The sequence below is a fragment of the Elgaria multicarinata genome, chromosome 3, assembly GCF_023053635.1.
Source record: "Elgaria multicarinata webbii isolate HBS135686 ecotype San Diego chromosome 3, rElgMul1.1.pri, whole genome shotgun sequence".
In the NCBI taxonomy this organism is placed as follows: Eukaryota; Metazoa; Chordata; class Lepidosauria; order Squamata; family Anguidae; genus Elgaria; species Elgaria multicarinata.
In genome coordinates this window covers 114920696-114947348 of record NC_086173.1, presented here as the reverse complement: position 1 = coordinate 114947348, position 26653 = coordinate 114920696, and the positions used below count along the sequence as shown (strand labels likewise).

At 38.1% G+C, this 26653-nt stretch overlaps 2 protein-coding genes across 4 annotated transcripts in view; one reads left to right on the top strand and one right to left on the bottom strand.

The window, feature by feature from the left end:
* TASOR (transcription activation suppressor) overlaps positions 1–16521 on the top strand; it is a 50542-nt gene extending 34021 nt beyond the window's left edge. The window contains exons 17-24 of one of the 3 annotated variants that reach the window (XM_063121294.1): positions 1817–1873; positions 8602–9554; positions 10581–10703; positions 11804–11963; positions 13567–13675; positions 14165–14343; positions 14644–14802; positions 15410–16521. In XM_063121294.1, the coding sequence (XP_062977364.1) occupies positions 1817–1873; positions 8602–9554; positions 10581–10703; positions 11804–11963; positions 13567–13675; positions 14165–14343; positions 14644–14802; positions 15410–15972 (2303 nt within the window). In that variant the 3' untranslated portion in view covers positions 15973–16521. Of the gene's footprint in view, positions 1–1816; positions 1874–8601; positions 9555–10580; positions 10704–11803; positions 11964–13566; positions 13676–14164; positions 14344–14643; positions 14803–15133 lie in introns of all 3 variants that reach the window. The other 2 variants (XM_063121296.1, XM_063121295.1) reach the window with 2 other exon arrangements.
* Positions 16522–19948: 3427 nt separating this feature from the next.
* The window catches only part of CCDC66 (coiled-coil domain containing 66), a 40539-nt gene continuing 33834 nt past the window's right edge, over positions 19949–26653 (bottom strand). Inside the window, exon 19 of the mRNA XM_063121297.1 lies at positions 19949–20320. Coding sequence (XP_062977367.1) covers positions 20234–20320 — 87 coding nt within the window. The 3' untranslated portion in view covers positions 19949–20233. The remainder of the gene's footprint in view (positions 20321–26653) is intronic.

Genomic DNA, 26653 nt, shown 5'->3' with positions numbered 1-26653 from the left:
ACAGCTTTATAAGCATAAAATCTAAAGCTTTTCATTGTTCAGAGATCCAGTTGTAAAAAATACCAGGGGGATGTGTATATTAAACTGCGTATTTCATTTTTTGTCTCTTCTTATCCTCAGGATATTCATAGTAGTATTTTGTTATGGCAGTGAAGACTGTCCTTTGTGTTCTGTAGTATGCCTGTGTTTGGTTTCTCAATAAGCAGTTATACAATAAATGTTGCGATTAGATAAGATGGTTTGCTAGAGTTGATCTGTCATACATAGTGTATCGAGCTGGAATTGCATATATTAGAATTCTGTGAGGGTGTAAACTTGGAAGAGATCCAACATGTCTTGAAGTTCCTACCCTGTATTACAATACACACCATGTGGTGCCAGAATTGCCAATTTCTATATTCTTGGGGCCTTCTCTATTCCCCAGACTGTTCTGTAGTTCGAAGTAATATTTTACCAGACACTGACTTGTTCTTGGATGGTCCGTTATAGAGTAAAGTGGTGCTAGAGCTTCAACATTACAAGCAAAGGCATTCATACACAGCTCAGGACATTGCATAGAAAGTTCAAATAGGTGTTATAAAGAGTATAGAGTTTCCAGAAAAGGAGGGGGTAACTGTGTTAGTGTGGTACAGCAAAAACAACAGTCATGTAGCACCTTAAAAACTTAACACATTTATTAGGCAAAATATTTTTGTGGAATTGTGTTCCATTTCTGATGCAAGTTGTACCTTGATTTCTATTTTTTTTCTTTATGAGTGAAACTTATCAAATGTCCTACCACACTTCCATCAGAATTTGATAGGGCAACCAACAGATCGGGTGAAATTGCTTCATGGACTGGATTTGGTCTGGAGCTTGCTATTCCTAATCTAAAGCATTAAATGAAACCTTAGGCTTGTTTTTTTAAGCCATCAAAGGAGGGAAGTTACAAAACATTTCTAGGCTTACCCTTTGTCCAGCAGCATCATAATTTGAAGATAATGAACCTTGTAGGAGAAAGCATTGCAAAAAATAAGGTTGTCTTTCTGGAGTATTTCTGGAATTCTATTAATTGAATCTAAAAAAACCCATAAAAATAAAGATTTGCTTTTTGTCATCAGTTATAACTTTTTTGAAAATCTGTAGGCTAGTGGAAGAGCATTTTTAGGAAAGTGTACTGAAAGGAGAGAAAAACAGTATATTAACACTTCTGAGGCTAGTTTCTCAAAGATTCTTCTTCTTGGCTACAAATTGCCCATTGGAATGCCTTTTTATTGGTGCATCACTTTAATTCAACTGTTTTCTGATTATCTTCAAAAATGCTGTATTGATGCTTGGAAAAGGATTTGTTCATCAATCAGCAGCCACTCTATTTGAACATTCCTGGATTTACTTGCTTTTGGTGGTGGTTTCCATATTTGTTTTTATGAAATTCGAAGAAAATGAAGCAAAAACTGTACCATAGTATATTCTACTACACTATTTTTTTCATTGAGGAATGCAAAGTTTTTGTGCAATATGGATGTGGAAGCAGCAGTGGCATGATTAGATAGCTCAAACGTTAGTATACCAAAAATGCTTAAGATGGGGATCCCAGGCTGCTATTTTTTTGCAGTTTTAATAAATGTAATGAACTCTGGAATTCAAATTTTCTTTTGAATGAAAAGGAAATTCCATGATATCCAAAGAGCCTGGAAATTAATAGCAACCATCATTAGTTTTATACTCTCTAAAGTGGGCTATTTTAAATTGGTATTGTAGCACAAAAAGTATGTGAAAGGCTGAACTTTATACATATAGAGAAACTCTAAACTTGCTAACTGCTGCTCTCCCTCAGGAGGGGCAGGAAGAGTTCCTGAGGAGCAACTGAGAAAACATGGAGATAACAAAACAGGTGAGAAGGATGGCCTTTATTGCCTATGCCCCTTGCTATTCAGATAGCTCAGAAGAAACCTTTTAGGGGGGATTTTCAGCAAGAGACTGAGGGCCAGTTCAGTAGTTTTACATAGTTGGGGAAATTAATCCACTAAAGCAAGTCTATTCAGAGTCTAAAGCTTGAGAAATACAGATTGAGGCTTGAAATAAATTTAAAACTATCTAAGACATAATTTTCATTTGTAACGAATTTCATGTCTATAGGTCAGAGTAGAAAAGTTCATTTTGTAAAACTTTACAGTCTTAAAGCACTAGCATGTAATATTCATGGCCAAGCTGCCCATTTCTAATCCAAAGGTGCTCTAGTTGCCACTTGAGTTTAGGACAGATCCATTTCTGTATGTGTTCCAGCAGTTTCAAGTGTTAGACTGGCCCATTTCCCACAAGGGGGAATGTTCCAACTTAATATGTCATAAAGAATGACAAATTGGGAGATAAAAAGGGACAAATCAGTGTTAAAAAGACAAGTTGTTGTTATGTAGATGTAGCCTATGTATTTTGAGGAAATGGAATTGCAGGTATTGCAGTGGTTGCAAATAAACATTTGGTAGTTTGTTAGTATAATTTGACAAATCTCTGTTTTTGCACAAAATGTTGAAGTGGGACTTTTATCTTTATTTATTATAGGAAGAGATAAGAGCGAGAAACCTCTATCTTTTGACTTGCCTTTGCAGGCAAAGACAAATCTAGTTTTTTCTTTCACTTGCACACTGTAAGAAATAATACTTTGTTGCTATCATTTATACAATAGTGAGATTGGAAATATATCAAGTTTAAAGTATTAAATTATGCATATGTGAGTGTTCAAAGTGCTTTACATTTCTTACTCATCCTTAAAAAACTTGGTAAGGTAGATTCTTAGTTTCATTTTACAAATAGGGAGCTGAGGCTGAAATTCTAGCATCCTATGTAAGATCATCCAATGAGTTAATATCATAAATAACCTTCAAAGTTTGGCTAAAGCCTTTGATAATGAAGTAAAATTGTATGGAAAGCAGTTTAATATTATTGTAGATTTGTGCTAAGACATTGACCTGTAGTGTACATGTGTTGTTGTTGCTGGTTTGGGGGATTAATAACATAGTGGTTCCACCTTTTTATAGTTATGCTGTATTTTGTCTTGAGCTCTAGAAATATACCTGGCTTAGAATGTGTCTAGCTGTTGTTTAAGTTAGAAATAGCAGAAGTGGACTGGAGGATGGCCAATGTAATGCCAATTTTTAAAAAGGGATCCAGGGAGATCCAGGAAATTGCAGGCCAGTTAGTTTAACCTCTGTTCCAGGTAAATTGGTTGAAAGCATTGTTAAAGATAAAATTAGTAAGCATATAGAAGGACAAGTCCTTCTGAAAAAGAAACAACACCGTTTCTGCAAAGGTAAGTCCTGTTTCACTAATCTTTTAGAGTTATTTGAGAATGTCAATAGACATGTAGACAGGGAAATAGTTTACTTGGACTTCCAAAAGGCTTTTGATAAAGTTCCTCACCAAAGACTCCTGAGCCAACCTAGCTGTTATGGAATAACAGGAGAGGTTCTCTTATGGCTCAGTAACTGGTTAAAGAACAGTAAGCAGAGAATAGGAATAAATGATAAATTCTCCCAATGGAGGGAAGTAAATAGTGGGGTCCCACAGGGATCGGTATTGGGACCAATTCTTTTCAACTTGTTCATAAATGATCTGGAATTAGGAGTGAGCAGTGAAGTGGCCAAGTTTGCCAATGACGCCAAATTTTTTAAGGTTGCTAAAAGAAAAAGGGATTGTGAGGAGCTCCAAAGAGATCTCTCCAAGATGGGAGATGGGCATCCAAATGGCAGATGCGGTTCAGTGTAAGCAAGTGTAAAGTGATGCACATTGGGGCAAAAAACCCACAACTTCAAGTATAACTTGATGGGATCTGAGCTGGTGGTTACCAACCAAGAAAGAAATCTTGGGGTTGTGGTGGACAGCTTGATGAAAATATCATCCCAGTGTGTGGCTGCTGTAAAGAAGGCAAACTCCATTTTAGAAGTTATTAGAAAAGGAATTGAGAATAAAACTACCAGTATCATACTGCCTTTATACAAATCTATGACATGACCAAACTTAAAATACTGTGTACAGTTCTGGTCACCACACCTAAAGCAAGATATTGTAGAGCTGGAAAAGGTGCAGAAAAGGGCAACTACAATCATCAAGGGACTGGAGCAGCATCTTCCCTATAAGGGAAGGTTACAACAACTGGGGTTATTTAGCTTGGGAAAAAGGAGTCTAAGGGGGAGACCTGATAGAGTTGTACAAAATTATGCATGGTGTGGAGAACGTTGATACTGAGACATTTTGCTCCCTCTCCCATAATAGTAGAATCCAGGGTCATCCCATGAAGATGATTGGTGGGAGATTCAGAACAGATATAAGGAAGTCATCCATACAGCGCATAGTTAAACTCTGGAATTCACTACCACAAAATGTGATGATGGCCACCAATTTGGATGGCTTTAAAAGGGGGTTGGATAAATTCCTGGAGAAAGTTATCAATGGCTACTTGCCCTGATGCCTATGTGCTACCTCCCGTATCAGAGGTAATAAGCCTATATACACCAGTTCATGGGGAACGTGGGTGGGAGGGTGCTGTTGCACCATGTCCTGCTGATAGGTACCTGGTTGACAGCTGGTTGGCCACTGTGTGAACAGAGCGCTGGACTAGATGGACCTTTGATCTGATCCAGCATGGCCCTTATTTTCTTCAGTGAGAACAAGTTGAATGTGTTCCTCCTCCTTGCATAGCCACTGTATTGTCCAGAGAGGAGCAAATATTATCTGAAGGTAACACATCTCTCTAGCACAATTTCCCCCTTTGGCACTACAGAGGAATTACAAAAAAACCTCTTGGAGCAATCTGCATTTGCTGTTGTGCATAACATCTGAAATACGTAACATTATATCCAAATCAAAAAGAGAAGATTATATTGCTTGTTCCTACTATTAATTTTGTTTTTTGTTTACTGACTGTAGCGGAATATTAAATGTGCTTTCCCTTTTATCCTGTTCAAATAAGCATATTGAATGAATAATCCATATTGCTGACTAATGGAAATCTTTTGAGTTGGCTCAGAATTTTGCAAGTTGTGTTTTGTTACTGTTAAAAATTTAAGAGCAGCCCTCTCTTGAAAGAAGCTGTTTTTCACTGTATTGTTCAGCTAGAACTTTAAGGATTTGGAGAAAAACTTGTTGAAAATTGACCCAGACTGTGTGTAAGTATTTGTGTGTAGGGGTGGGAGCGTAACTTATGCAAAAAAAAATAAAAAAAAAATACTGATATTAAAATTTTCTGACAAAAACACAGCCTGAAATATTCTTTGACAATAAATCCTTTCTTTGGAAGTTGTTGCATTTTAGCAGGACAAGAGTCTGTATTGTGCCATATTTAATGATGTCTATATCTTAAGTATATTGCTCATTGCTTGCTATTAAGCACTATGATGGATTTGGGGATGATCAAAGCCTTATAGAGGAGAAGAGGTAACTTAAAATAAGATACTGAAATGAAAAAGGTCCTTGTAATGAAAAATGTGAATTCAGTATTGTATCACCATAACACAACCTGCTTTGCAGGACTCCGACTGCTTGGTTTGTAGCCCTTTCTCCCTTCCCTTGTATAAAAGGCGAAATAAACAACCCCAACAGAGTGACCAGATTCGGATGATCTTTGGGCGGGTTCATACAATCACGGAGGGAAAATACACTATAGTGGCTTATTTTCCCATTCAGTGCATGCGGCTTGTGCACTGCCAAATTAGCAGAATTACACTTTTCTGACATCTGAACCTGGTCCTGGTGAGGATGGGTGGCTGGGGTAGTTTAAAAGCCATCCTGAAACCAAAAAGGAGCTGCTCTGCTCAAGAGGTGATGATTAGGACTATTTCTACTCTATATTCATAGAATCATAGAATAGCAGAGTTGGAAGGGACCTACAAGGCCATCGAGTCCAACCCCCTGCTCAATTACTCCTGCAAGTGGGAGGGAGAAAGAGGCAACTAAGTGCACACTGCCTAGAACAGAGTCCTTCTGAATGCTGTGCAATGGGCTGTCTTCCTTTTATTCCTGGGATGGGTTTGAGGGAAAGGGGGGGGGGAGAAATGGTCCTCCAGAGCACTGTCTTAAATAGGGTTCAGTTTTCAAATAATGTGCAAGGTGGCTGGACTTGCCTTCTCATTCCATCCCCCTGCAAGCAGGACAATCAAGGTGAGTCATGCCATCTCTGTGTTCACCAGCTGTGCAAATGCAAATGATACGATTGATTCACTTCTTTGTCCCTCCTGATGTTAGACAGATAACACAGGCAGGGTGGATAGTTTGCTACTTGGTTTTACTCTCACCTTGTCCCTCAGAGACAGAATAAAAGCCCATATTTCAGTATTCTGCATACAAGATCTGCTTTCTTTATCCCATCGAGATTTAACTGCTTTAACTCTTAAACCAGGGGTAGGCAACCTTCCTTGGCCTGTGGGCAAATTAGGCAATTTGAGAGACTCTGGGCACCACCATAAAGTGGCTGCCATGGGAAGAGTGGCTAATTACAAATGACAAGTAACCTGCATATAAGACTGAGTACAAGATTTGCATATTATGGCAGCAAAATGTGGGTTAATTAACCCACAATCTGGTGGGCTTGTGTGCTGCCGCTACTTTGGATAGACAATGTCTGATCGGCATAACATGCAAACCCAGTCACTATATGTTAATTTCAGGTTAAAAATTCACAGTTAACTTACAATTTTAAGTACTAATCACCCTGTGCAGGTTGAGACAGAAAAAAGACCTTGCAAGCTGGTTTCATGGTGGCTGGGGTTTGCTGGGAGTTGTGGGTCTTATTTTGTCTAAACATACATAGGATTGCGCCCTTAAAGAATTTTGGAATGTCTACAAATTAGTGATTGGTAGCCAATGTTTGGGACTACACAATCTGATCTCTCTACTCCATGCTCTCGCAACTGACATGGAAATAATTGTGGAGGCTGCTTTCTGAGCTTGCAAAAGCAGTCTCAGAGGACCTCATAGTCAAAAAGGGATTGTTCTCGCGAGAGGGGAGGGGGAAGGAGAGGCCTGGATACGAAAAATGCTATAGCCTCTCCAGATTGAAGCCAGCCAGCACAGCTCTGTTAGATGGGTTCAAAAGCCCATATCATAACCCAAAGCCCATTTAGAGGGGGGAAATGTAAAAGGAGGATGGAGAGGTGAAAATAGCCTCAGTCGCTCCTCTCACCCTATCGATAGAAGCCTGAGAGGGCATATGGTATTTGGAAGCTTCTGAAATTGGAGGCATCTGTCTAGTGCCACTCCAGTGCTGATTTGCTCTCTTAGCAGTTGATCTTTTTGTATGCAGTGCTTGACATTGGAACTGGAGCTTCAATACTTAAACTTAACAAACTCCCCCCAACACATTTTTTAAATGATTTACAGGAGTGTTCCCCCCCCCCCCGCATCATCAAACAATTTTTATGATTTACAGGAGTGTTAGTCAAAACCTGTTTCTCTGCTTGTGAGAGTTGCCAGTCAAAAGTGGAATCAGCTCAGTGAAACCTTGACTGTTCTCTGTGGTCATCAATTGTGCTATTAACAATGTGATAAAATGAACTTTTTTGCCAACCATGTGTGTCAGTGGCTCAAGTAGTTCTTGAGTGTTTCCAAAAGAACAAATGAGATTTGTTTAAAAGTTTCTAGAGCAGTCCTTTAATTCTGTATAACAAATGGCCATGTCAGAAGTCTCTAGACTCTTTGTGTTATGTTAAACTACTAAGTGTTTTGTATGTCTATGATGCTTTATGTTTTCTGCAGACTCCAGTGTTAAGCATCATTGCCAATCCAGCATGTTTATCAAGCTCTGCATTCCTCATGTTAAAAATACTGGAGGGAAACCTCTTGTTCAAGATTTCCTTAAATAACATAACATCTTGTTAAAATGTTTGAATAATTTATAGATAATATTACTTCATTCGAAGCAATACTAAGTTAATTAGAAATACATGCATAGCTTGAACGTTAGAGTGGCATGCACAAAATATTAGTATTGGATTAAAAGATACAATTTTGTATAAAATTGGCAGTTTGTTGCCAAAATAGTGTAATATTATTTTTGTGTGTATGATTAGCATTTGAGGATTTCTCATTTTCATGTAGTTTGTATTTTTCTCTAGAATTCTTTATTTTCATGTTTGGAATTTTAGAAATTTTGTAACCCGCGATAGCAAAAATAAAAGTGGGAGAAAAGTCAAATAGAAGCAACAAAAAATCCAATGTTTTGTGCCACAGAGCTCATCAGATAGAGTCCTGCCATGGTAAATGCCTTGCTACTAAAATGGCAGGTTCAAGGTTGGCTGCTTCATTCCTCGTCCACTAGAAAGCTTTTCGGTTACACTGGTTTGCTTGCTTGCTACTCTGACTGGAACCGTGGTGCTGCACTGGTGCTGTGGCTGCATCCAAGCAGTTGTAAAAGAGCATCCGGTTTAAATTATAACCATAAACCTAATTAGTGAGCTTTTGTTCTAACATAATAGGTAATGTGGTTAGACTATAATACTGAAAAAATGGTTCACATGTAGCCTCAAACTGTTAATGTGCTCTTAATAGTTATCAATTAAATGCACTTCAGTAAAATTAATTGCTATTGACAGTATAAATGTATAATGCATATTGACTCTTCCTGTGCAGGTTTGAAATCTCCAGATGAGGCATTGGCTTATTCACCTCCAAAGGATGCTTTTGAAAATGACCCCCGGGTAATAAACAGGCAAAGAAGTTCTGATTATCAGTGTGCATACTCTGCATTTTCAGATGTACAAAAGGGAAAGATAGAAGATGGAGTGTATGCAGGTCAAGAGGAGAAATGTGAAGATGAGAGTGAACTTGAGAGAAATCACTGTGTAGCAAGTGAACACTCTATAAGTAGAATAATCGAAACAGTAATAGTGGAAGAATACAATCTCTTTATCAATAACATCCAGGATATTTTACAGCAGAAGAATATTACATATGTCGGTGGAATATCCAAACCTGTCCTTTCCGCACAGGAAAGTCTGAGGAAACTTTCTGAATATATATGTTTACAGGCATCGGATATTGCTATCCAGGAATATGTAGAGAGACTGAGTGAAAAGCTAAACAATGTTGCTTTGACATCTTCATATGGTATCCAGAGTGTGTCGGTTCCTTCCAGTCCTGGGCTACCAGATGATTCAGTTACTGACACTGGATTGAATCTGTCCTCAGAAGAGCTTGTACCTCTTCCAAGTGACTTCGACGTGGGACAGTGTTCAGAGCTACCATGTAATAGTGAAGATGGAGATTCAAATGTTAATGAGCAGCATCAGTTGCTGAATTTGGACACAGGAAAAGAACAGAGCCCAATGAACACCAACACAGAGGTGAAGTTGCCAGCTGATCTAAACATCTCTACTGCCAACACCTTACAACAAACAGATAAGACCCCAAAGCTTGTAGATAATTCAAACTTTACAGCCCAGCCTGCCCTGGCCGGTTTAATAAGCCAATTAAAACCTGAAGTGTTTGACAGCTTTGTCAAAATTATTAAAGATGTCCAAAAAAACATTGTGAAATTCTACATTCACGAAGAGCAAGAGAGCACACTTTGCAAAGAAATAAAGGTATGCTCTCCTTTTTTTTATGAAGTCTATGTGTATGCTGGTTAGCTGCATACTTCTTGACAGGGTATTTCAGGAAATTTGTGTTTAGCTAATGCAGTTTAGAGGGAGAAGTTTAAAGCCTAGCACTAAGTCATATTTTAGCTTATTATATAGTTTTGTAGTTTGCATTTTAATTGTGTGAGTTTTGTATACCACTGTTGTAATACAATTGAAGTAGTGTAGAAATATACTAATTACTCAAGCCATTGTTACGTTGTATGAGAAAAAACACAAGGTACACATAATTGTTTAAAACAGAAATAGAGAATGTTTATTAGAATGTAAGCCTATGTGGCAGGGTATTGCTGTTTTATTGTTTTACTATGTACAGCACCATGTACATTGATGGTTTTGATTTTTATTGTTATTTATTACGGTCACAGACCAGCAAAATCAACACCAAAACATACAAAGGATAGATTAAAAGTGACATAAAAACAAAATACAGCTTGGTGAGTTGCTTCTCTCAGAAGGATTGCAATGTTATTTTTCTAATTTGCATTGACGTCATGAGAAACTTAGAGACCCTTTCAGTAATATGGGAGGACACATCCCTTAAACAGATTAATACCAACGATGTGGGGTGTACATTGATGGTGCAGTATAAATTAATAATTATAATATATAATATAGTATGTCAAAAACAACAACTGTTACTTGAAACCATTTTCCTTGTACAAAAATATTAAGGGCTGGTAAGTTGATCTTTTCTCTTCACACACTGTTTTGGATGCTGCGAGACTGGAAAATTGCTTGTTGATTTTACAACAGCATGAATTTGCAAGCAGAATAGTGTAATTAAAGTAATGCGTTTTGCAAAAGGTGCTAAGCAATCCAGCATAATCGATGTAAAGCATGTTGTTTTACTAGGAGACCTTTAGTAAAGACTTCTTACATGTTTACCCCCTTACTAAGTTTAAATACATTGTTCACTGGAGATTTTAAATGTACTCTGTATTTGTTTAACACTTTCTATATCTGGTTTAGGAATACCTTACTAATCTAGGTAATACAGAGTGCCACCCTGAGCATTTCTTAAGAAGAAGGGCTGACTTGGATAAGTTGCTTATAATTATTCAAAATGAAGATATTGCCAATCTAATTCATAAGGTATGTGAAATTTATACTTCTGTGCATTAGCTCTGATAATTTGTTGGGTTATTGGACATATTTAACAGTGGTTGTGCTTGGATGTCACTATAAGCTACTGTTTTGAAAATAAGCTACAATTATACCCCACGTGATCAGACAAATAAACTACTGTGAGTAGCTCATTAAGCTACTGTATGTAATTTGACTCACCCCACCCCCCCTGCTGTGGTCCTCCCACCTGAGGAGTGGTGCTATTTCACCTCTGAAGCACTGGTGGTTTGCAGGGTTGAGACAAAACTTCATACACAGCCTCCTCTAGTCAGGAGGCACCTGATTCACCATCAGCTCCCTGTACATTTACTCCAGAGAAGCAAAAATCCCCAGTGCCCCAAGGCGAGGTGGGCTGATTTGGCCCGGCTCAGAGTCAGTGCCAGGTCAGCCTGAGGTGTCCGAAGCACCTTGGGTAATTTGGAGCGGTGCTGGGCCCTCACTCCACCTGGGAAAGCCAGCGCAAGGCCAGCCATGAGTCCATTGGACTCCTCTCGCTTCCCCTCCCTGCTCACCTGCCCACCGAGCCCTTTACGACAGCCGTAGTTTTCGGCCATAGATATAGCAAAAATAGAGAGTTGCTGTGATCTTAACTATAAAGCTCTTTGGGAGGACATAATTTACAGGTCAGTCGCAGTGGCGGCGGCTCTGTGTTGGGAGGGAGAAGGGGCAAGGGGGCTGTGAGCAGGAAATGGGGAGGTGGGCATCCTATGGACTCCTGGTCATCCTTGTACCTCGCTTTCCAGGGTGCCTGCTGCATGGCTGGCACCCTGGACTCTACAAAGCCGAGTTGCTTCAGGAGTGGGCAAATCTCACTTTGGCGAGGAGGCAGGTGCCCCCCGAAGCTCCCTGAGTCGAATCAGGGCCATTTCAGAGGCTATGAAACGGCCTCTAAGGTGAGACGGGTTGGGGGGCCTTTTCACAGCCTTAGTCCAAACCCAGCCAGTGTCATTGCCAGTCAAGTCTCCATTGAGATTCATAAGTTGTATTGATAAACTGTGTATACTCTGCATTATTTAATTTTCATTGTATTATAAATCTAATTATAACCATATACTTTCTTTAAATAGATACCATTTTTAGTCGCTTTGAAGCGGCTGTCATGTGTCAATTTTGCTGGTGTTGACAGTTTGGATGATGTGAAAAATCATACTTACAATGAATTATTTGTTTCTGGTGGCTTCATTGTCTCTGATGAATCTGTCCTCAATCCAGAGTTGGTCACAGTTGGTAAGTTTTTAATATTTAATATACGCAAGGGCAGAGTTCAGAGAACATTTCAGATTCCTAATATACCAGTGTAATTTCTTGTTGCACAAATAACCAAGTACCAGTTTGTTTTTCACTCTGCAGTGGTTTTTGTTTTAAAATACTGCTGTGGAATTTTATAGTTTAGGGAAGGTGTCCTTATGTCACTAAAAACCACTAGTTATGGAAACATTGCTCAGTGATGAATAAAAGTTGTTCTAAACTATAGCTCTAGGTAATATACTAGGGTGACCATATGGAAAGGAGGACAGGACTCCTTTATCTAACAGTTGTATAGAAAAGGGAATTTCAGCAGGTGTCATTTGTATGCATGTAGGACATCACTATAGTTAAAGCTGCAGGCTTGGACTCTCCATCCTCTCTTCCATAGCTTGCTTTAACCTTGATATAATATTGTGAAATCTATCATGTCTTAAATCTGGTTAATGTTAACTAGATTCTCACATACACAGATGGACTCACCACATCCTGGTTAATGTTAACCATGGTTAGCTCCAATGTCCATGTAACACTACACCTTGGTTAAAGCAAAGCATGGAAGGGAGGAAGAGTTCTGGATGGAAAAAAGTGGGGCTTGTGAGCCCATGTACACTCCCAATCTCCTAATTGTAGTTAGGAGTTTGGGAATGTTAGGGGACCCTTCTCATTTGATGCCATCTACAGTATCTTCTAACAAATGGTGCAAGTCATACCATTGAGCCTGACCTTGAATTTCTAAAATGGGAAATTTTATACTACTACTTCAAGGGATTGTCTAGTTTTTAATTAATGTTCAGTATTTTATGAAAACCTCGTTTTCTTTGGAAGTAATATCCACAAGCAAATATAAAAACACAGCAGACCGAGCAATAACATTTTGTTTGTGATAATTGCTTCTGAAAATTTTATGTGAAACAAGAATGGTGACAAAAGTTTAATTCTGACACAGATAAATAAATTTGAGATGTAATTGAGTTCTAAAACTTAGGAGCTCCAAAACTCCATTTAGTCAAGCATCTTGTTTTGCATAGTGTCCAATCAGATGTTTCTAAGAACCACCCCAGAGAGCTTCAGTGATTAGGCAGTATAGGGATTTAATTAAGAAAGAAAGATCAGAAGCTGGGCACAAAGGCAGTAACCTTCTCCCACTATTCCTCCCCAGCAGTCCATATTCAATGGCATACTGCCTCTGAACCTGATGTTTCTTCTTCGTGATCTCTGCATCACACATAGGAGTTTTGGTCCTGCACGGAGCTCATTTCTAGAACTTCCCAAGCTGACAATTTTTGGACGGAAACCATCCCCCACCGTCCCAGCGCACATGCTCCACTGGGTTCCTGCCCTTTCCCTCAGTTTCGTCTCACCTGCCATTTGTGGCTAGGCTCATGTTGGAACTTCGTGTTTTCACTTCCAGTTTGCTGAGATAGAGTAGTTTTTTCTTACCTTTCGGCATTCTTTTCTATTTTCTTCTTGTTTGTTGTTAATTCTAAAAATAAAATAAAAATAAATTTGTATTAGTATACGTAGGTCTTCCCGTTTTGCAATTTGTTGGTCGCTCACGCCTTTACTTTGTTTTCAAAATTAGACAAACTTAAGAGTTTTCTGAAGTTTCTTGAAGAGTTGAGTACTCCAGATGGAAAGTGGCAGTGGAAAGTTCACTGTAAAATACAGAAAAAATTGAAGGAACTTGGGAGGCAAGTATTATTTCTCGTTATAACAAAGTCATAGAATTTAGTCAGTTTTAGAATGTCTCTGTTGAAACAGCTTCATGGTCCTATCATGCTGTCAGCCACTTCTGCAGCTGCTTTCTTTTGCTCTTCATATTAATTTCGTGACCACGTTCAATCCTTTTCCCCCCATCTTTGACACAACCTACCTCCATTTTCCAAATCTCATTTGTGGCTGAAACACGCTTTTCTTCTCTGTTTTTAAAATAATCCTTAAAGGGTAGGTGTTTTTTGAAGCTCATGTTCCACCCATTGATTTCATTGGTTTGGTTTCTTGTCAGGTGGCTATGCTTAATAATTCTGCTTTCATAATGGTGTCTAGGTTGTAATGATTGATTTTCTTGAAAAAAAGAAAAGAAACTAGCTTGTAGTTCTATCTAAGATGTCTGGGTTGTGGTAAATTCATACATTACACTTGCTTTTAAACAAAGAAGACTCCTTGCTCTTCCCCCACAGAACAAATACAAATGCCACAAGCTTGCTGACACTTCTGAATGCTTACCAAAAGAAACACATGGTTGAGATTCTGTCGTACCATAGCTGTGATTCTCAAACTCGAAATCCTCCAGAATTAGATTGTCTCATTAGACTTCAAGCTCAGAATATACAACAAAGACACATTGTCTTCTTGACAGGTAGGAAATCACTATTGAGTTTCTCTTTTGAAGTTGTGTGTGTGTGTGAGAGAGAGTGTATACTGAAGCATTTTGGGTGGCAGCACTGAGTGTATACTAGGCACTGTTTTAATAGTTTTACTGCTTTTAAATTATATATTGTTTTAACTTGGTTTCTGGTTTAATTTGTTTTTAGCTGTGTACATTTACTGTTTGTATACTGTATGTTTTTAGCTGTACGCCGCCCTGAGATCTTATTGATATAGGGCGGGATATAAATGTTTTAAATAAATACATGTTTTTTGTTTTTGCTTTACTTAGAAAAGAATGTGTTAACATTTGGAACTTACACTGATAATGGAATTGTGGTTACTACAGTGGATTACTTCATGCACAACTTTAAAAGTCTTGTTGGTTACCATAATTCAATTACTGAAGACAATTGCCTTTCTGCCCCCATTGATCATGAAAGACAATCAGGTAATAACATGTTTAATTCATTTTGCTTACCTATAGATAGCTAGAAATGGGAAGGGAGGGGGGGTATCTTGGTACTTTTACTCATTATAATTGAAATAGCAATAGGTGCAAACTGCAGTTCACAAGTTAAAGACTGAAAAGTGGAATGTAGTGTTGTATGCCAATTATAAAATATAATTGTTCTAATGGGGGTATCCAAGAAATTCCGATGACATGTAGTGGGGTTATGAGAAACCCTAGTGGAGATGAGGTTTGTCAATAGAGAGTGAGGGTGTCAGTAATTGTATTAGATAATTTTCATATCAAATACTGACCTAATGTATAACTTTAGATGCTGTTTTGACATTAAATCCTTTGGAGCTGGAAGTTGGGCTTTCCCAACAGTAAGCATGAACACATTTCGCAGAAGCTTTTAGCATCGGAATATCCGGACGCTCACACAGAGGGTTAAATGTGTGTTGAGTAAGTGAACAAAAATGACAGAAGACCAGCCCTTAAGTGATATGCGACTTTCAGACCTGAAGCCTAACACTGTGTGAGTAGTGCGTAGTATTTTTAAACACGTTTTTTATTTCAATAGAGTAGGGTTTTTCTCTTCTTAATGTAGTTCTTGTAGAAAATGATGAAAAGGATGAGGAGGACATGTCTTTGGATTCAGGGGATGAAACATCACAAATAGAAGTTTGCAATGATGCCTCAAAGTATGATTCCCACTTGGAAGCTTTTCAGACAGAGACCAAAGGATCACTTGGAACAGACTCTAAGCAAAACTCTCAAACTGATGCACTATTGTCTACTGAACGACGACACTGCCTTCTGAAAGAAAATGCTTCTAAAATTGACATGCAGAATATTCAGCCAGTTACTCCTGTTTCTACAACATGCTCTACTGAAGGAGAGAGAATGAATTCATTCGAACAAGGTCCTCTCAATAACTGTCAGATTTACAATAGACAGTTAAGTGTGTCGCATCAGTTCAGTCATTTTAATGTTCTCACTCATGAGACATTTTTGGGAACAACGTACCCGATGTCTACAAGTCAGAACCAAGAAGGTGGGAACTACTTTCTGTCAGCCTACAGCCAGAACATGGATATGGACCAGTCTTCATCTCCCAGTAATTGGGATGGCAGTTGTGAATCTTCCAGGGCGTTTTCCAAGCAGAATTAAGCAAAGCTGAAATGTTCTTTTTCTAATTTGTTGTGGACTTTTCTGTTTAAAAAAAGTGAATTAACTGTTTTTATTCTCCGATCTAAACATTTCCTGTCTCTTATCTCAGATGTTTTCCTGTCTTATTTAAATCATGAATGGTCTGTACCAGGTGAAGCACCTGAAGTTTGAAATAAATATATATATTTTTTAACATTTATTGTACTTGAATGAACTTGTTTGGCACTTTTAAGTTTTTACATTTTGTAGTTCATGTGTAATTGAGACTTCCAACTTGAAGTCTGTCTCACTGTAAACTGAATGTTTGCCAGAAGCATATGTGGAAGGCGAAGGCTTCATTTTTAAAGCAAAGTGTAACAGGATATTCAAACCATTTTTCCTTTATCAAAGCTGTTCTGTACGTATGTGAAAGTTTTGTACAAAATCTTTATATAGCTATAAAGGCAGTTTTAGTTACTTTAACAAATATTCTGGATTTTTGGCTACATACCTCAGTTAGAACAAACGATGGGTGCAGTTCATTTTGAAAATAAAATCATCCAGATGGGACCTAGTAGCAAGTTGCATTTTGTCTTGCAATCTGTTTCCAGGAAATAGATGCAGCCAAAGGGATCTTTTTGACTTTGTCACTATAAATCGGATTGTATAGTAATCAAAAACACATGACATATATTCCAAGTCCAAAGCTCTTTTTTCGTATCAGTATTGCAATATTTAAATTAATCTCAAATGCAGATAAATACTGTAGTGACTGTTCAGATACAAAACTTGCAGTTCAATCCTATATAGAACAGGTGGGGAATGTGTGGCCGTCCAGGTGTCGTTGGACTACAATTCCTATTGGCCCTAACCAGCATAACCAATGGTAAGGAATGACAGAAGTTGAAGTCTAACAATATCTGGAAGGCTACGTGTTCCCCACTGCTGCTATATAGAGTTAGATGCACTGGCTTCACTGAAATTATGGGGCTTAAGGATATCTAATTTTGCATGGAGCTGCAACCTTAATACACCATGAAGTGTAATTTCTCTTCTCTTTGGCAAACTGCCATGATTCAGGTTTCTGGGATTTTATTGAAGGCTTCCTAACTGGACAGAAGGCTATAATATGTAACTGGGCTGTTCTGTTTATTAATAAGAATTTAGCACCGTTCATGGCATCTGAAACCCAATCTCCCCCACTCCCTTTGCAGACGTCCAGCATCTCACAGCATAAAATACCATGAGTCTGCATAATACTTTAGAGAACATAAGAAATTATGTTTTGAATTACATCCCAAGTCTTGATAATTTTACAGTATCACTAAAACTGACTTGTAAATGACTAGACACCTTATCACTTACAGGAAATCGGAATCTACTTGAAATCAATCAGGCTGCAAAGCATTATAAAGCCAATGTGAAGTAAATGGATAGTTGTGGCCTTCCACACAAAGAACCCAGGACAGCTAACAGTACATTAAATAAACAACAAGGATGACTATAAAATCACAAATCTATAATAAAACCATCAACAATCAAAACCAAATAGAGCACATCCCTATGCTCCCAAAGCCTGTACATATAAATAGGTCGTAACTGGCCTCAAAATAACAGCAGTGTAAGGGACAATCAAAAGAATTCCATAGCCAGGGTGCTGCCACTCAAAAGGCCCTGTCATGTGTTAGCCCCAATGGCCAGATTCATCAAGGGTGCCACAAGCGAAGCCTCCTCACCTGATGTTAAATCTTGGAAGGATTGGTATTTGGGGAGGTGGGCCTTCAATTACTTGGGTCATGGACCATTAGGGCTTTGAATACTATTACTAATGCCTTGAATTGGGCCCAGTAGCTCACCGTTAATGATCTCTTCATTGTATTTAAACTGGGGTATGTTGTATTAAGCCAGTTTAGTCCATAGACTAAAGATCCAACCTAGTAAATATAAAATCCCTGCTCAAATATGCAAACGTTTCAAAAGAGTAGTATGTTCCAAATCTGTAACAGTCTTACTTGAATATGACTAAGGTGACCAGGCTGCAGGTTTGTTCAGCAGTCATGTTCAAGGAAAATACTTGTGGAAAACTCTTACTATCAAGTCCTGTAGGATAGTCCCACAAGTATGATATCTAGTCTAAACGTAATAGATGGAATGGTAAGAGTGTTACCTATAGACTTGGCCTCTTCTAAGGCTACCTAAAATGCATGTCAAGCACCATGTACATGACAAATTTAGCAAGGACAAGTCTAAACACAGGGCATTTTAGAGGACAAACCGTTTTGTTCGGATGGCATATGGATGTCCAATGGAATAAATAGATGGAAGCAAGATACCATGACCTCTGCTCTTCTGGATGTATATCTTGTGCAGTAAACTCACACAGAATAAACATGGCATTGTGAAGTCCTGCAAATGCACTCTGTAATGTAACAGTTGTCAGAAGGGAGGGAAACTAAACTATAGTGATGGTCACCATCTAATTAGATGCAATTATAACTATCCTCAATTGTGATTGAATAATTTTGCAAGCATAACACCCAATAGGATACCTAGGATCTCATTGGATCAAGATGGAGGATCCATGTGAGTTGAGAGGTATCATTCTGGAAGAGCAACTACATTGCCCAGTATCTTCTGGGCAGACTCTGGCTGTAAAACTGGTAATTGTATTGTGGATTGATTTAATAAATAGGTTTCTTGCTCATCAGTGTGTTCCATGTGTGTTGACACATTCTCTTTACACACAAGGAAATAATGCCCTAGATTAGGGTTATAGATATGCTGTTGTTCAGTCAGTTTTTAAAATGGTGAGTGCTAGGAGCATATAATTGAAAGGGATACATAACTCCCCTCCCAACTCTCTCTGTCGCTCAACCTTTTTGAAATAGTACTAGCCGTGAGGACTTGTTGCTCTTCACTTATTACATTGTATAAATATCGTAGACATCTACTAGATATTCAACCATCACGATAGCAATGAATGCTCCATCTGGCAGCATTAACCTAGTTACTAAAATACTGCTTTCAGTGCTCAAAAAATAAAAATAAAAGCAAATGTCATTGCAACAATAACACAAATCTGATGTAACGTACAAGGTTTGTATATAAGAAAGAAATTCTGACTGGAAGATGATCTGAGGAAGTCTTTCTGAGATCTGCATTCTTCAAAATGTGCTATGTTTGAAAGAAACTTGAAAAGTGATACAACTAAACATACTATACTGCTCAGTGTGCCTTCCTGTTACAAAATAATCATGGATGACTGGTTTTCTGTGAATCTGCAGCAGAGAGCTTTGTATGGAATTTGGCAGAATCTGAATGCCAGCTTTAATTTATAAAATGGCAGGTTTCAGAATCTCATTGGATGCTACACACTGGATAACCACAGGCCACCTCTTTGATCCTGCCATCCCACACTTTTGCTCACCATTTATCCACACAACTCTTATTGCTAAGGAAAAACAAATAGTTAAGAGTCACTTTAAGTTGTACAAATACTATTTGTACACTATTTGCATTATTGGCTGCAGATACTTTTCTTTTTTTGAGCTTTAGCACAGCAAAATTCAAAAACAGTCATGGCTCTTCAAATCAATGTGATTTATGGAATCATGGCAATGGTAATATATAGCCACTGTTTTAAAATGTATAAAGTTAGTGCATACTATTCACATAATTTAGTTTTGTTATAAAGCTTTGTATTAGCATTACTTTCTAACACAGAAACTGATATTTTCATTTTGGGGGCACTATATAATTTTATTGGCACAATCACTACTTGACACAAATCCCTTGTATGGCACTTTGAGTTATTCATACTCTTGTCACATACAGTCGGAGAACATATGTGTGGGTTTAGATTTTGGTGATTTCGCTAGTTGGGATCTCAATTCTCATTAGAAACTCTTTAAAATGTAGCTTTTGTACTACTATTGGATGGTAATCCAGGCTTGATGGTATTACTTAAAATCAAAGATAAAACTTAAAAGGCAACATCAACAGCCATGACATTCAAATGCCCAATACTTTATTCCTCATGCTAAGAATATACATAACGTTTAAATTAGTTATACAAATATTCCATGTAAACAAACCACATGCTATAGCACTGTTTCCAGCTAAATATGTTCTTCCATTACTGGAAATTTAACCTAAACATACAAAATACATAATCAGTTATTCAAGCATCCTCAAATTGAACAAAAATCCACATTCTACAGACTTAGTCCACAATTTCAGTAGTAAATATAAAGTGCCAACACAGCAAAAAAAATTGGAATTCTTAAAATGGTGAAATAAAGTTTTCTTCTTGACTTATGTTGCTTGGAATAAGACAGGTCTCCAATTCTTTCTGTTTCTGGAGGAGGCCCTGAAAAGATAAATGAGTGAGCTTTTAACAAAGGTCTTTAAAAAGTTCTAAATGCCAATAATTGACCTACACAGACAAGTAGGTAATGAAGTAGTGGTGAAGATATCCTAGAAAGCATATGGCAACTTCAATCTCCTTACATCGTAGGAGAGACTTCATTGCTCAAGGATGAAGAAGAGCAGCTGAATCCAGTATATCTGGAAATAAGTCTCTTTGTTAGCTTGTAGAGAATGGTGTGAAGGTGAGCTTCATGCCAATGAAGTGTAAAAATCAGCAGTTCCCTAATGGATGAGGCAATTATGCCAATATTCAATTATCATCCTATTTGCCTTTTCATCAACCATTCCCCACCACTTTGCCTGCACTGATTTTACTGCTTCAGGTTTTAGATGGTGTCAGGAATGAAGGAAAAACAATACTATTGAAACCTCCAAACTTTTTGACACAAGTGTTGAGAATCCATAAATAGGAAGCCAAATTTCTACATAAATATTCAGTGTAGCTAAACAACACAACTTGTCCAAGGGGGTATAAGACCACCTGGAATAGATGTGGAAATTCAACAGAAAAACTTGCTTTCATGCCCACTCTTAGGAACATTTCAATTACAGAAGCTAGGAAAAAGAATGCATTAATCAGTACTTGTTTAAGATACGAAGAAAGGAAGAGAAATCCCTTAACTCAAGCAAAGGCTACTGGATACAGTCAGAAGAGCTACAGTACACTAGAGGATAAGAGATAATTATTCAACACATTTTTCTTTCATTCAAAATGTTTCCTGGATTTAAACAGAGGTAGTATATTTGTTTGATTCATCCTCAACTGCTACTGGGACACTTCTGGAACAGACACATTGTAAAGTCTGTTTTTACAGATACTAAGGAACATGTTGAGTTGGATCCAAAGAAGTGTCAGTGTAAAGAAGATTGCTGTTAGTACTGTTCTACAATGTTTGTGTAAGAGTTAAACAGTTTGCATCCTTCTATTGATGCAAGAGGTTGTTTAAATAGAGGAACATCTTTTAGATTTAGGTTCTCTTTCCCCTTTCAGTCGTTCAGTGCGTGAAAGATGATTAATGCATACACCTTTGGATCCAAACCATTATCTTTTTGGCTTCTCTCCTTCAATTTCCTGGCTGTCTATAGTTATACTTATGCTTCTTGTCTACCACTCAACAAAGATCCAGGTACAAGACGGAAGTATTGATGGAGACCAGTTTCCTTTACTACTATTCCCCTGCTTAAAAGCCAACCCCCACCCCACTCCACCCCGAGATTAGGGCTATAATGCTACCCATGTCCTCAAGATGCACATCTAAATTTAAAGTCCCATAAATCCCTAGTTAATCTCTGAGAAGTTCTAAATAATTTAGTTATTTATTATGGTAGGGCTCATCTTTAATTTCTTGAAGCTACTTAATTGAAAGATTGCATTTACAATTTAAATGACAATCAAAGAATCCATAGAGTGCATACTTGGATAATTACATTTCCAACTATTTTATAACTAACAAGAGGAAAAGGTACATATGGGTTGCTATAAGTACATAAATTAATAGTTACACAATAATTTTTCATAGAAAACATTTCACAACTATGGGTAAAGGTACTTATTGTAAAGATATTCTACAAACATTGTTGAATAATGTAGAAATTTTGTTCAAGAGAAGCACAACCGGGTAAAAATGAAGATGCTGATTCATGAAAGTTTCCAATAAAAGTAATTTTATTGAGCTTACTCTCTGAAGTGAAGTTCAAGAACAATATGAAAATAACCTCTTCTCTGTAGGAGCAAAAAGATGAGTAGCTCAATTCAAAATATGTAGTTAAATCTAACATTTTAACATTTAAATAGTTAACATTTTATTTTTGCTTGAGACCTAACTATTGGTATTCCTCCTGCCTAGACATTAATCCCACTACCTTTCTCGCATTGTATTCTTTGAGATGGGTGACCCATCCAAAGGATTATTGTAACAACATTTAGGGAGCAATCATATGTCCCCCAGACTTATGGGGGGCATAGGATTGTTTGGTTACTGGGTTTCGATCTTGAAGCCTAGAGCACACACACCCTTCCCCTCCCTGCTCCTTATATTAGGATGCTGCATGTACAGTGTACTTCTAACTCATGAACAGTGCAGTAAACAGATGTTTATTCTCTACTGTTCAGGATTTATTAGCTATATTCTACCTACTGATATACTGTGCACAGAAAGAGGTTCTAAAGAATATGAATGAGTAATAGTCAAACTTCTGCCCTGTCTGTATAAACTTTTAAGGAGTAGGATCAGTTCTTCTCAGTACCACAGAGAATATGGCAAATTACAATGTAGGAAAGAAGACTAAGAAGACATTCTTAATTTCTGTTCTTAAAGTACATGGAGAGCAAAAGAAAGGCAAGCTCTTTGCAATCATCCCTACAGAATTACTACTGCCATTTGTATAGGTTCGTGTAATCACAACTTAAGTTACACTGACAGACTAAATTCTGTGAAGCGTTTAACAAAGCATGAATCACATAAAGAGCTACCATACAAGGCAGACAGCATGGCCAGTCTTGAAAGCACAGGAACGGGAGGTCTCCAAAGAATAAATAACATAATAATAATATCTTTATTTGTTACCCGCCTCTCCCTCTGGATTGAGGCAGGGTACAACACAAATAAAAACACCATAAAGTACATAAAACTAATTCAAACATTTAAAACCAGTGCATCATTAAAAGCAGCACACCATTAAAAAGGCATCTTAAAATTCAACTGGGTAGGCCTCCCGGAAGAGATCAGTCTTTATGGCTTTCTTAAATTCTGGAAGACTGGTAAGTTGACAAACCTCTCCCGGCAAGCCATTCCACAAACTGGGAGCGGCAGAAGAAAAGGTTCTCTGGGTAATAGTTGTCAGCCTTGTTTTTGTTGGCTGAAATAAATTCCTCCCAGAGGACCTGAGTGCGGGGCGGATTGTACGGGAGAAGGTGATCCTGCAGGTAGCCTGGACCCAAACCATGTAGGGCTTTAAAGGTGATAACCAACACTTTATACTTCACCCGGAAACTAATTGGCAGCCAGTGAAGAGATTTTAAGGAGGCAATCATGCCACAGGATGAAATAATAGGGATTCAAGGCCAATTGACCTTGAAGTCTCCAATTTAACGACTGTCCCTACCACTGAGCAGAATGAGGTGCCCCCTTAAGAGGGCGGATATTGGGGAGCAGTGGCAGCGAGGTGCTAAATGATAGAGCTGTGTTTGCCCGATGGCCTGCCCTGTGCCCCCCAAGCCATCCTGCTGTCCTCGGGTTCAGTGGAAGACACTGTCCCATCACTGTTGTCAAAGTAAGATTCAATTGCCAGTCAGGTCAGTTTTTGAACGGGGAATGAGAATGTCTTAGGTAGCACAATGGGTCAACCCTGTTAATGCATGCTAAGAGAACATGAGCTCACCTCTTCCTAGTTATTTATTCTTACCATAGTTCAATTAGAGTCTATGTAGGACTGATAAAGTCACTGGCATCTCCTACTGAGCTATACAAAGTGAGGGTTGTCATAATGGTGAGGGGGTCTTTTGAACGTAAAGGTAGTTTTCGGCAAGACATTCTGGGACTGTCCATCTGCTTAAATGTAGGTGTGAGCCTAAGGTATTAACTGAATCAAAGAGCTGCTACTGATTTTCTCATTGTGAAGTATCCAGATGTCTTTACAAAACAGAACAGAAGCAACAAGACAACCAGAATGGACCAAAGAGGAACTTAGAATTATTCAGTCTACAGAACCTTTGAATACAATTGCTTTGAAGCTGGAAGAGATCATCTTGTCTATGCCATCTTGTTCCTTATGGAAACCTGGGCAAGTTTAGAACTGGTTGATATTTATCAGATAAAGCTCTCATCTGCTTAATGGTCCTTTACAACTGCAGCCCATCTCTAGTCTGAGGAACATATACAACTTCTGTTTCCTTGCTATTAGCTTTTTATATAGGTGGACAGTTGTGCTAGGAGGCTAGTCATTTCACTAATAGCAGATAGACAACTATAATACTAATTTCTTTATGCTACCAATTGACAAACACAAAATAGATAAGAAAATGGGCTTAGGGGGTCTTTATATGCAAAAGAACTGATACGGAGGAGAATCCAGTTACTTGATAGCATAATAAAAATATCAACAAAGGAAAATCTATATAAGAATACAGTAGTGTAAGGCCTACTACTCAAGATCTACCAGTCCAATTTTGCTCATTTTTGTTTTAAACAGAAGCTTGAGCAGTGTAGACGACATGCAGAAAATGTTGAAAGTTCGAAGAAGTTCAAAACTTGAGTTTTAATAGCAATTAATTTCCTCTGTGCCAAACAGGCAGGACAGCCCTTCTACCAGTGGAATGATAGAAAACCCTGCTCGGCAAATCAGTGTGGCGCAAAGGCAGGTCCTGGGAACAGCCATTGCCAGTGGGGAGGGAGAAGGGGACGGAGCAGGAGTGCGTGAAAGAGGGGGTAGGGTTATGCCATGTGCACATTTCGAAGAGGGAATTTGCTATGCATCAGCTACATTTGCATTATTCATGAGCCCTTTTGTGGTGAGGGGATTGAAGGGCAAAAAAGCTGCTAGTGCTCCATGGCGACATGGGCTTTACACTAATAGCTACAAAGGACAATTGAGATTAAGAGCTTAGACAGAAAATGTTGGTTTCTTTCTTCAAACTCCTCCCCCTCCCAACTTTAATGAACAAATGTTATCAAAACAGAGCTAGAGCAGAGCCACACTGCTACCAAGGTGGAATGGCCTTCACTGGAGGCTAGCTGTGAAATAAGAAAGGAGACCCAAGTAAGCAAGCATGTACCTACCAGAAGGGTGTGAATGAGTTAATTGGGTATTATTACAATTTATTTGTTTCAGGTATTTTTATCCCATCCTTCAGCCAAAAAATGCTTCCGGACCAGCTTATAGTCAATCAGTAAACAAGACAGTCCCTACCCTCAGGCTTATAATCTAAAAAAGATACAACTCACAAGGAAAAAGGGATAGAGATGGAAGAAGAAAAGGTTAAGTAGACTTTCAGCAGTATCCATGTATACAATATCCATGCAAATATCCATATGACATCAATTAAGTCTGCTGCTATCACTACTTCATGAATAACTACAGCTGAAGGAATGCACCCTGACAACCAGAGGGAGCACACCAGAACATAAACAGATGATCCACACACCTTCTGGAAAGCCCCTGCTACTAAGACAGTTCCAGATGTATTGGTGGCAGTCCTGTTTCTGGATCCAGCCATGGCGGTCAAGCGGATACTTGCTGGGTAACTTAAAGTCTCAGTTTCAGCCCCAGATTAGTTTACCATACTACAGAGAAGATAAATTGTTTTTGCCTTTACCAGAAGAATGCTACAAACCCATAATCTTACAAGGATGGACTAATATCAGCTGCCTATCAAAGCAAACTACTAATAATTTCCCAAAAAAGGAAGGAAGAGGGCATTTCTTAGTTAAATGTTTTAGAATGTTGATATAGAACCATTTCTAATTTTCATGAAGAATGAGGACCCATCCTTGAAAGGGAAAATGTTTTGGTACACTAAATGTATAAAAACAAGAAGGCAATAAAAAGCCAGGCTTCAATTGAGACATTCAAAACCATCACATGATGTTGATCATTTTGGCATTAACAGTATGAGACTTTCTGAAAAAGCAAGTGGCCAGAATATGTTACTGATAGAAGAACTTCTTGCACTGTCAGGAGGGTCAGGAATTGCTTCTTGGGAGTTGAATACTATATAAGCCATAAAACCAAAGAAATGTGGCACATGCAAGGTTGACCATTCATGGAGAGTAAAGAACATGAACAATATGTCTTGCTATTTGCAATTATTTTCATCACTCAAGAAAACTCAGAACAGACATATGTGGCTACTATATACTGATGGACATAAAATCTCTCATGCAAATTTCTACCAATCTTCTGGACAGAGTAATTACGTAAATCCCAGGAGAACATATCCATTTGGGAGCACACACTAGTAAACAAGAGCTTTCATTCCTCAAGCAAATTGAGATCTCAACTCTAAATCCTCAGCAACTATCAGATTAATCTTAAAACAGATATTTCACAAAATTACATCATGAAAGAAGGCAAGCCCAGTGTCTGTAGTTTTATGTTTATCATCGTCCAGCAATTATGCAATATATATGAGATACAGAACTGCATCACAACTATGGACTATCACTATAGTCCAAAATGTTTATATGTAGGTATAGATTCAATATAGAACCCTAGTTTTGTTCAGTATTTTTAATCACTTTCCCCTCTCCACATTTGTTTCGTGTTATCTTAAACT